Raw genomic sequence first — 11,917 nt, 5'->3', positions numbered from 1 at the left:
AATCAATACTGTGATTCAAAAGAGGAAGGTGCTCTTTCCTCTTTTATACACTGATTCTTTAAATAAGAAAATTGTTGAAAAATTCTGTCTTGGGATTGATAAAAACAATGTGTTGGGTTTCATTATACCCCATAGATAGCTAAAATAGTAACCTGTCCCCTGAATACTAGCTGTGTAAATGACACTCCCATTTGGATGTTTAATAAATGTCTCAAACTCAAAAGTAGAACTCTTGATTTCCCCACAGCCCACATATCACCTCTTCCCAAGTGTTCTCTATCGTAGAGCATGGAGCTCCCATTTACCTAGCTGTTCAAGCAGAAGTTCTAAGATGTAATTCTTTGCTTTTTCTTCCCCACAATCTGTCAGCACTTTTTGCTAACATTACTCCCAAATATATCCCTAAATCACTGACTTCTCTCAATCACTGTTGTTACCGTCTTGTTCATATCACTGTCATCTCTTATCTGGACCATTGCTCTGGTCTTCAAACCCATCTTCTTGTTCCCTTATGATCTATTTCCTACCAAGCATGAAGAATCATCTTTTTATTTAGTATTACCCTGTTTAAAGTCACTCATTGGGTTTACTTAGTAGTTAGAACAAAATCTTTACCCCTCAACCTGGTTTACACAACCCCTTGGAGGCTGGCCCCCCTGCCACTTTGACCTTAGTTCCTACCTCTATCCCCAAACACCATTCTCTGGACCCTATGACTTTAGGTTGAGCATGCCAGTCTGTCAACCTGAGGGTCTTCCCCTGCCAGGAATGAGTTTTCCAAGGCTGGTTCCCTCTAATATTTAGAGTAAAATGCTCTGTTAAAGGTTATTCCCCACAGAGGCCTTTCCTGACCACCTGATTATATAGGATGCTCCACCCCGCCCCCTAGAGATACCATTGCTCACACCGTTGAATATGTCTATTCAAATTACCTAGATAGCATTTATATCCACCAACACTACCACTAATGCCTACCATCAAATATAGGACCCACTAGAGCAGGGGCCTCATCTGCTTTTTCATCATTGTGTTACCAAGACCACAGAGGAGTTTCTTAATAATGGATTTGCATGAAGAGCTGTTTTTCATATGCTTTGTCATCCAGATGTCTCTCAATTTGGAAATCAATAGGTTGTTTCTGCCTGTTCTGTTTCTACAGCAGACTGGACTTTATGAGTATAAAGTCTTTGGTGTTCTGGACGATTGCCCACCAGATTTATTCGCAGCTGTCTATATGGACTTAGACTACAGAAAACAGTGGGACCCATATGTTAAAGGTGAATAACATCTATTTAAAAAAAAATCTAGAAAGTAGAATCTATTGTTACTTATTCTAGCTAGTAGAAAGCAACAGGTTTAATTTCTACTATGTTATATTTTATTTAAAATTTTGCCATGAAAGTCTTAAGTGTTGGGCTGAAACGTGCCTTTGTGATTCCTTGCATTCCCTTAGCTACCACTCTCCAATTTGCTCTGGGGGCTACTTTGTTCTCACTGTAAGTTCATCATCATCTCACATATCGAGGTAGTCATACGTGGCTTCTGAGAGGAGGTGGTGTCCAAGCTTTGGTTTGGAAGTTGAACCAAAGTTTTATCAAGAATAATAATGCATATAGGTGAGAGGGTGAGAAGGTGAGGGGATGGGTGGCTTGAGGCCATTTGAGGCCCAGAGAACAGCATGAGTAAAAGGGAGGAAGGCATCAAACAGTATGGTATGTTCAAAAACTGTGAGCAGTTTGTTTTTATTGGGTTGTTGGGGTAGCAGATCTAGAGGTAGAGTGGGAGGAAAGGCCCAGAGGCCAAAGGCAGCAGTCTGGCCACCAGGCTACAGTTCTTAGACTTTGCCCTGAAAGTGATGGACAGCTATGAAATAGGAGGTCCTTCTGTCACGTAAAGTGGGGGTGGCCTCTACCAAATCAGTTATAGTGGAATAGAAGTGCAGAACTAGCCAAGGGGTACCTAAACTCTGAAAGACCCTTGCTATAGTCAACGTTCTTTGTTACAAGCAACAAAAAGTTAACAAATGCTAGTGAAAGAAATGGAAAAAGAGTTTATTGGTTCATGGTATTGAAAAGCCCAGGAGTTTCTAACTACCAGGACAGCTGCATGTAATTTTTTAAAATATGTTTGTTTGTTTATTTATTTATATATTTTTTGAGAGAAGAGAGAATGAACTGGGGAGGGGCAGAGAGAGAGAGAGAGAGAGAGAGAGTGAGACAGTAGCTCCAAAGCCGGCTCTGCACTGACAGCAGTGAGCCCAATGAGGGACTCCAACTCACAATGCATGAGGTCATGACCTGAGTCAAAGTTATATACTTAACTGACTGAGCCATCAGACACCCATGCATGTAATTTTTAAATATTTTCCATATCTTTTTTTTTCTTTTCTGAGTTGACCTAATTCTCAGGCAGATTTTTATGTCATGGCAAAGATGGCCACCAGAAGATCCAGTCTTAGGGGCACATGGGTGGCTGAGTCACTTAAGTGTCTGACTCTTGGTTTCGGCTCAGATCATGATCACGCAGTTCATGGGTTCAAGTTCCAGCGTGGAGCCTGCCTGAGATTTCTCTCTCCTTCTCTCTCTGCCCTTCTTCTTCTCTCTCTGTCTCTCAAAATAAATAAACTTAAAAAAAATAGAGGTTTATAGTCCAACCATATAAATAACCCCACAGGAACAGGAAGGAGCCTTCCACTAAACTGCTCACAGAGGCTACAGTCCCAGAATTTGCTCTCATGGCATCCTGTGGATATTTGCCATGTGTGGTCTCCTAGTGTTTTCCAGTACCCTTTCTATCTAGGGGTAGCTGTGATGCTTGTCAATTCAAGGGAGAAGCCAGATGTTCTTTGTCCCAGCCTCCTCAACAGCCATGGTTCAGGGATGTAACAGGCAGCTTCAGTTAGAGAGAGAACTATATGAGGAAGCAGGCAGCGTGCAAAGTCAATTTTCTGGTGATGGTCAGGGCTAAGGTGTCTGACACTGGGAGAAATAGTTGCAGAGACTCTGATGTTTGGTACTTGACGTCAACCATTCACGCTATGGTATCTAGTCCCGTAGCAGCAGTTTGGCTTCTCTGGAACAATCCTGAGGTTCTAAGCCCAACTCTGGTCCTTCTAGATATTCTGTGAGCTGCCTGAGGACCTTTGCTAATCCACTTTTTGGCTTGAACTTGCTAGTGATAAGGTAAGCCCCTGGTCAGATGCACCATCCTTGAATGAATCACTGTGGCCACATCTTACTCATTTTCCCAGCCCTGAAATTAATGCTGAGACAGTCCTGCATAAATCACCTAGTCGAGGAGGGGAAGGGTGAAGGAGAATGGAGATCACTGATCCAAGAAGGGGGAGGTGATGCTGAGTATGGAAAGGTCACAGATGTCTACTTCTTCCCTTCTTCTCAAGGGCTGTCTTTAGTGTCGTGAGGCACCAGTGGGCAAGCTCTTTAATCCATGGTCTGCTTCTAATAGATTTTCTTTCCAAAGCTGAATTAAAGAATACATTTCCCCCATCAGCATCTCCTTAAGGGGCTCTCATGTTTACTTCAGCAGCCTTGGCTTACCTCCTTCTCTAAATGGAGGGTCATACTGCACAGCTTGGGGTCAGAGGGTGTGTGTGTCATTTAATTCTTTTACTCTCTCCAGCCAAGAGTTAGCTGCTGTTTGCCCACAATAGAATGATGGAATTAAAGGAAATCTGGTCATTGCAGCCACCATAGTGTGTAAAGAAACAGGGGAGAGAAGTGAGACACTTTGGGTTAGCCATAGTTATGCCACTTCCTAGCTGTTTAGGAAGGACACTGCCCTCTCTAGAACCTTCATTTCCCAGCTGAACACACTAGTGGTGTGTTCACTAGTGGGTGACCTAGTCCAGGGCTAGCTGTAACAGGTCAGAAATCTAGAGAGCTCAGAAGCAAAACTATTGGTACTCTAGTGACATCTGCTGGTTGCCCTGCTTGTAAAACCTGAACATTTATTTTTGGATGCCTGATTTGTTTCATTGTGTTGAATTTGAGAATCTTGCTTATACTATACAGGGGACATGTTTTGCTGTTTTATTTTTACTGTGTTTTTATGTCTACTAGACACTACCCTTAGGAACCAAGCTTTCAGCGTCATTATTAAAGCAATATTATTAATAAATCTGATTTTTTCTAGAATTCTGTGCCATATGAGTTGGTGGTTTACCATATCCCTAGGGGGCATCATAGCTAGGCTTCTTGTTAAATGAAGCCCAGAGTTTCCAGATATGTTAACTTACGTTATTCTCCTTAGAAATACAAGAAAAGCGATGCAGTGGAGAAACCGTGGTGTACTGGCAAGTGAAGTACCCTTTCCCCATGTCCAACCGGGATGTATCCTTTCAAAAGGCACACCACTACTTGGCTTTCATGTGCTTTTAATCTTTTTTCTTTTTTAAGTTTATTTATTTTGTTGGGGCGGGGCAGAGAGAGAGAGACAGAGAATCCCAAGCAGGCTTGCTGTGAGGAAAAAGTACGAGTCCAGGGGGAAGAAGCCAGAGCCAAAGCAAATTCCTTTCTACTGCCAAAACATTAAAGACCTTCACTCGTCAGTCCACAGAGAGCAGGGGTAACAGCCCATCCACAGGGCACCTGAGGGAGGGCTGGGGCCACTGTGGGTGTGGGTGCCACAGAGACTCTGAGGTGGCATGGTGCTATGCCTGTTGCTGTTGCAGTAAGTACAATGTGTTCTACTCAGTGTGATTTTTAAAAAATTGTTTAGGCTTTGAATCCCTTCTAGTATGAAACCTAAAATTCTGTTGCAGCCGTTATAGGTATGAAAGTCTAACTAGGTTTTGGAGCCAGATCTGGGTTTGCATTCAGATTCCAGTTGGGCTATGGGATGTTTGGCAAGTTTCTTTACTTCTCTGAGCCTCAAATTTGTCCTCTGTAGGATGGGGATACTTGCACTGAACTCACAGGGACCTGTGTTGATCTCAGGACCAAAATGGATGCTATACCTAAAACATATGGCATGGGCTCAATAAATCATAACTCTCACTGTTTCTGAGGGTTAAATTATCCTTCCTAGAATAGTGTCTTAGACATAGTGGCTGTTCTATGAGTGTTGATTGAGATGAGTTGGATTTGTTATTCTTGGTGAACCAGTGCTAACTCAAAGAGGACAAGTACCTACTAATACTCAGTGCTCATATTTCTTCTTGTGATCAGTAGGTGTAAATAACATTGCTTGACCATCCTCTGTGCATAGAGGTCAGCAACTAGAGCTCTGAGAGAGGGCAGGGCAAAGTGGAATGACCCCAGTGTCTATGGGGTGCCTGTTCTTCCCTGGTTTCTCCTATGTCCCCAACAAGCATGCCTGTTGAGCAATGTAACCCCCTTTCCCACAGAGGGAAACTTCACCTAAGAAACAGTGAGTAACTAATGCAGAATCACACTACTGATGAGTGATCAATCCTCTGATATCTCACAGTGCCTTCTTTGAGAAAGGAGGAGAGGTCCCTTTACATAATTAAAAGCATCGAGGACTCATTCACAGGTAGGTAAGGCATGCTGTCAAATGAGACTATCAAGCAGTATGGGACACAGTCTTGCAGAGCAGGTAGAGAGACAGGGCAGGTAAGTGAAGTAACAATATAAGAGGCAAATGCTGGGTGGGAAGAACAGAATCGTCTCCCTTTGCCCCTGGCTTGTGGGGTTTCCTTCTGCCCATCTGTAATGCTGGCATTGACATCATGCCTTGACTGGCAGTATAGTTCGTCTACATACGAGAGCATCAAGAGCTGGATGTGGAAGGGCAGAAGATCCATGTGGTCCTGGCCCAGAGCACTTCTGTGCCTCAGTTTCCTGAGAGGTCTGGTGTGGTCCGGGTAACTCAGTATAAGCAGCGTCTGGCAGTTCAGAGTGATGGCAAGAAGGGGAGCAAAGGTAAGGCAGGGTGCATGGTGGTGCACTGACTCGGCCGCTGTATCGAGACCATGCTGATTGTGAGGCATGTAAAGTGCATGGTGCTTATTCCCTGGGGTCAGAGAATGGGCACAGGTACAAGACGAACAAGGGGCTAACACCTGGAGAGAGACTCCATTGTCTCCCAGAAACCTGAGTGCATGGTGGACGTTCAGATCTGACTCAACCCATTGTGTCCTGACTCTTGCACTGTCCAGATGAAACCAGAACCAGAAGGTTTAGAAACTCACTTCTGGTTGGTCCTCAGGATACATATGTTGGGCAAGAAGGCTGGCAGGTCTGTCTCTGAGGACGCAGCTCCTGCTCAGCAAAAGCCCAGAGACCCAGGACCCGCCTGCCTGGAGTTCAGCTCACGTGGAGGAAAGCTGGGAGCAGAGTAGGGGCCCTCAGCCACTTGCAGTGCTGAAACGAGTGTGGCCTTGCGTGTGAGGCAGAATCTGGACTTTGGTTCTGACGCTTTTCAGATCTGTCACCTTGGACGTGCCACCTACCCCCTCTGAGCCTCCATGTTATCATTTATAAGCTCAGGTTTAATCTTCCCAACTCCATTGTACCATGAAGGTAACTAATGAGAGATATTAAATGAGATACTATGTCCAGGTGTTGAGCACATTGTCAGGCATTCAATGAGCAGCAGCAAAATGTGCCTGTGACTGTGATTTCAACATGTTTACGTAATTCTGGAGTAATTCTGGAGACAGCAGAGAAGTCCTCCTGAACCCTGTGCTCCCTCCCTTCTTACTTGCTGAATTTAAAGGGGATGGTTGGCAGGGTTTGTTTTCACCTTTCTAACATTTTTCCTCCTCCTGTGTTGTCTTTTCTTTCCCCTCTAGTTTTCATGAATTACTTTGATAACCAGGATCTGCAAATTCCAACCTGGATCATTAACAACTTCGTCAAGGTGAGATCCCAGGAGGCAGAAGGGGGGTGTGTGTTTGACAAATGTTGACTTAGTCCAAGGGGCTGTCAGGCTGAAGAGATGTCCTGTCTCAGGCCTAATGAGGCTCTTTTATGAAGCAGCTTGTTGAGTGACTACAGTGAGGACTGAGGATGCCAACACCCAGGATGTGGAGGCTGGGAAAAAGACAAAGAATCCTTAGCTGGAATGTCAGACCCTCCCTGCCAGCACAGCCTGCTGGGATCACTGTCTGGATCCTCCTGACAATAGCCTGCTCCTTGTAGGGAAAATGGGGCCCTTGGACCCTGCCCTGCTTCTGGGGGAGCCTGGAAGGCTGACCTGGCTTGAGAGACAAGCAGAGGTGTCCAAGCCTGGAAGCCCCCGGTTTTGTTACTGCTGTTGTGTTTTGTGTCTCTGTAAGGAGAGGGAAGTGCAGTGGTCCTGGGTCGCTGCAGACTGCCTGGGGACTTGGCTTGATGGGACTCATTCAGCCTGCTTCCTGGTGGGAGGGCTCGGCACATTCCCTGGGAGAGTGAAAAGCACACAGGCTTTGAGTCAAACACGAGATTTGGCGTCCGGGCCCTGCTTCTGTGTGTGTAATCTAGGGAAGCCATCAATTTCTTCCCTTTCAAAACTGGAGAAGGAAATTACTGACCCTATAGAGTAGTAGTAAGTAAGGCAGTGTCTGGGGAAAATCTTGTACGATATTCAGCACCGACTAAATAATAATACAGCCTAACCCTTTGCCCCCACAGCCTCACCATTTTCTAATTCTGTGAAAGAAGTCCTTTCTCTGATTTCTGTGGAAGAATCCCACAACCCAACCTAATCCCATTTCCTGTGTTTTTTCTTTCCAAAAAATGGTGTCTCAGAAACATCTTAGCTTTTTACTAGCACAAGCTAAGACACACAACATTGTCGCCTGTTGTCTATTCTCTCCTGTGCCTTGGGTCTTCTGTCATCTGCAGCAATGCACTGTTGAAATCGGAGAGGGACTCTGTCATATTTATTATTCCCAAGGCCATTTTTGTTTACCTTTGACACATCCCACAGAATCAGGAGTAATGTCCGTGAGGACCAGAAGTGACAAGTCTCCTTTGCTTTGCAGAATAATGCTCAAGAAGTCCTGAGGAAGATAGAAAATGCCTATCAGAACTACCAAGGGTAACTTCAGTAAGGGTTTCATGTGTTGGTGTAATGAAGTCACTGGAAGTACCAAGCCCAGCGATGCACAGCTTTCCTTTCCCTCTTCCACCTTCAGAGGCCTGCACACTGTCCCGGACATTGTCTCCAAGTGTGCTTGCTGATGCCTGGCTTCCTCTCCCATTTTCCCCACCCCGGGATTGGCTGCCTTCTTCCACTATGGAATGTGGGACAGATGAGGGAAATTTTGCTTGTTTATTTTTAAAATGGGAAGTCCTCAGTGGGGAACACAATCATTCCATTGTGCCATTTTAGGGGGGTGGGTGGGTGGAGAAACGACAACAAATGCAAGGGCAACCAATCCTGGCAAGCTGGCTCCTTCTAGAATGTGATTCTTGCAACCCAGGAGGGGCTGCTGGGATGCCATCCCCTTCAGAGTGGTCTCCTGGTGCCTCAGAATGGGAGACAGGTGCTGATGTCCATCTGTCTGATGCTTTGGTGTGTTGATTTGGCCGGGTCTGAGGTGATAATCTAGCAAGTCTCTCCATTATTTGTACTTGTGGAAGATCGTGAGCTGTTTTGATTTCAAACCAGGATGAAACACATGGCAGGCCTGATTAAGCACTTGATGTGGTAGCCACGTTTTCTCATCACCTATGTCTGGGATTCTCTTTCCCACCTGCCACTGGAGAGAGGCTGACCAGACCTCACTGGCTCTGCATTTTATCAGAAATGGAGGCATCATGATGCTTCTCACTGGTAGTTTGCAAAAGTCAAGAAGTTGTGCACACAGCTATGATAAAGTGACTCTATATGCAATAATATGACTTTCCTTTTCTAGTATGTTTGGAGATATTAAACAGATAAGAGTTCACATCCAGGGAGATGTTAATTAGTGGATTGTTTGACTCTACAACTTTTTTTCTCAGGAATTCTACCTAACATGTCTGCCTCTTCTACCACTAAAGACTTCCAGTTTCCTGTTTTCTCCTGAATTTTGGTAGAGCAAGATATACTGTGGCTAAAGGCATAGACTTCATGATCTCAGGGAAAAATCTTAACCATTGTGTGTGATGGTACTGAACCTTGATTAGTGTCATAGAAATTCTGCTTGAAACAGAAGATTTATTAAAATTTATTTATTTTCTTATTAAAATGGTATACCTCAGACCGTATGTTTTCTTTCTGGAAAAGAAAAATAGATTGAGGGGCACCTGGGTGGCTTAGTCGGTTAAGCGTCCAATTTTCGCTTAGGTCATGATCTCACAGTTCGTGGGTTCGAGCCCCGCGTCGGGCTCTGTGCTGACAGCCCGCTCAGAGCCCGGAGCCTGTTTCCAATTCTATGTCTCCCTCTCTCTTTGACCCTCCCCTGCTCATGCTCTCTCTCTCTCTCTCAGAAATAAATAAAATACTAAAAAATTAAAAAAAAGAAAATAGATTGAATACCAATAAATACAGAGTGACATAAAGTTGTCCTGTTTGCAATTGCTTCCTACCTTGTTCTTTTTGTGAGAAAGAACTAGCTGGGTCTCATTTGCTTGCAAAGCACATCCAACCTCACTAATGAACTTGAACATAAAAAGAATTTTAGGTGCACTTACAAGCAAGGCCAGGTGAAGGGTAGCCTCAGGTTGGGGTTGATATTAGAATGATATTAGAATTCGGCTAAGTTCGTCTTCAGGTTATCTTTGATGTTGCGCTGTGTCTGGTGGCAGGATTGCTGCTGAGAGCAAAGGGTAGGCCCACAGCTTCCCAGGCTCTTGCTGAGCCAAAGAAAGGCAGCATTTCTTTCCAGTAGATCCCACACCATCCTATGACTCCCTCTCAACCACGTGCCTGTCCCTTCCCAGTCACTGTGGTCATATGGATAGACTTATACAAGTAGTGAATACCTCATAAATTTACCATTAAAAATCATTATCAGTAATATAGCTGGAATTTAATTTTAGGTAAGTGAAATCTAAAGGTCTCTTGTAACAGAGGGTCAGGTGTAAATTTTAATTATAGAATCACTGAAACACAGGCACTACGATCACAGTCTTTGAGCAGAGAATCAACATGAAATGGTGTCATGCAAACCATAGCTTTAGACAGTGTTTAATAATTTGGTAAGAACTCTGAGAACACTAAGAATATGGAGTTTCTAGGTGAAGTAGTTACAAAAAACAGTCACAGAGTTTGGGATAATTAGTAGCATTTTGACTCTTTGGCATTTATGTGTGCTAATTTGGAGAAGACAGTCCTACATGGCATTAAAACATGAGGTCATGTGCGAAACTGAGAACCCATGAGCCAAAAGTAAACGCCAGGGGTGCAGAAAATGTAGGACTGGTGCTTTGAGGTTGCCCCTGATTCCTCAGGGTATGCCACTCCACATTCCTGCATGCATCGCTTGGAATTTGAAAGTTATAAAGATACGGTCATTCCTCTAGCACTTTGGTTCCCTTATTCTTTTCCATGTCTGTCTCTCCAATACACAAGAAGACCTCTGTGGATAGAAACAGTTATTTAACTTTGATCACTGGCCCCTAGGGTTCTAGATAGTAGGCACTCAAGTACATGAGTGATTGACTTAGAGAGATGGACCAAATGACACACTCCCTGATGGCCAAGCCCATTTGGATATGGAGGTTTAATTCACTTACATTAAACAACAGTTCAGGCCAAATTATTTCCCTAAGTCATCATTACTTGTGGGAGGCGGCTCTAGATTCCTCAGGTTCCCATTGGTCCTTTATTTCTTAAGGGGTGGCTTTGCTGGTGTGGTTAAGGATTACTTTTTAATGTTACAGAAATGGTACAGTCTGGACTGGGTCCAGCTGAGATTAGTCAGGATTTCAGGATTTGAATGAAAAATAAAATAGCACTACTGTCGGAGCTAAATTATTTCCACAGGTGAATTATTCACATTGCATAACAATTCAAAGTTGTGGGCCACATTGGAATTGAGGGGTTCCTGTAAAGGGTCACCTCCCTTGAAAACGTTCCTATTTCACAAGGAGTGTCCTGGCCTGGCTCCCTGGCTCCTCACCCTGAGTCCCCATCTATAATGCTTCTCCTTCAAACCTCCTGCTTCCCAGCTGGATTTGGGAGAGACACAGCAGGAAGAGCCCATTCAGTTCCCATGTTTCTGGTATCTCCGCTCATTTGGCTCGGAGAATTACCCTTAAAGCTCTGAGACATGCATTCACTGATCAGCTATTTCTTGAGTCTAGTGTCCACCCGGCAAGGGACCAACATGGCAGTTCTGTGATGAAGGAGACAGGCTTGGTGTCTACCCTCACAGAGGTCATGGTCTAGTGAAGAAGACACAGTGGACAAGCTGTTGAAAGACTGATGAGTTTTGAGAAAGGGCAGTAAAGGGTGCCAGAGGTGGTAAAACAGGGAGAGCACTAACCGAGTTGAGGGGTCAGGAAAGAACATGTAGTGGGCTGTGTGAATGTTGGAGAAGAAACCTCATCTGCACAGAAGGAGCCGTTTGCTTAAATCTCCCCTGGCAGGAGAGCCCATCACATGTGAGGAAATACCAAGGCCAGTATGGCTGGAGCAATGGCACTGAAGGAGAGGCGTCTCATGTGAGGCTGAAGAAGCAGGCAGTCAGACCGGGGGTGATCGTGAGGGCCATGGCAAGGGGTTTGGACTCTGTACCCAGAACACCAATAAGCTTGGAAGGATTTTAGGCTGACCTAAAATCAGCAGTGACCTGATGAATTTAATTTTTTTTAAATGTTTATTCGTTTATTTTTGAGAGACAGAACATGAGTGGGGCAAGGGCAGAGGGAGAAGGAGACAGAATCGGAAGCGGGTCATTGCTGACAGTGGAGAGCCCGCTGCAGGGCTTGAACTCACGAATTGTGAGGTCATGACCTGAGCCAAAGTCAGATGCTCAACTGAACAAACCATTCAGGCGCCCCTCATTTAATCATTATTAACA

The 11,917-nt window shown here is 44.6% G+C and overlaps 1 protein-coding gene across 1 annotated transcript in view; it reads left to right on the top strand.

Moving 5' to 3' along the window:
* The window catches only part of PCTP (phosphatidylcholine transfer protein), an 18,552-nt gene extending 9,476 nt beyond the window's left edge, over nucleotides 1–9,076 (top strand). Inside the window, exons 2-6 of the mRNA XM_077762835.1 lie at nucleotides 1,160–1,277; nucleotides 4,270–4,349; nucleotides 5,732–5,903; nucleotides 6,776–6,843; nucleotides 7,949–9,076. Of these exons, the coding sequence (XP_077618961.1) occupies nucleotides 1,160–1,277; nucleotides 4,270–4,349; nucleotides 5,732–5,903; nucleotides 6,776–6,843; nucleotides 7,949–8,008 (498 nt within the window). The 3' untranslated portion in view covers nucleotides 8,009–9,076. The remainder of the gene's footprint in view (nucleotides 1–1,159; nucleotides 1,278–4,269; nucleotides 4,350–5,731; nucleotides 5,904–6,775; nucleotides 6,844–7,948) is intronic.
* The last annotated feature ends 2,841 nt before the right edge of the window (nucleotides 9,077–11,917 follow it).

This window comes from Crocuta crocuta, unplaced genomic scaffold, assembly GCF_008692635.1.
Source record: "Crocuta crocuta isolate KB4526 unplaced genomic scaffold, BGI_CrCroc_1.0 scaffold144, whole genome shotgun sequence".
Taxonomy (NCBI): domain Eukaryota; kingdom Metazoa; phylum Chordata; class Mammalia; order Carnivora; family Hyaenidae; genus Crocuta; species Crocuta crocuta.
Note: the sequence above shows the minus strand (reverse complement) of the source record. Positions and strands in the feature narration are given on the sequence as shown.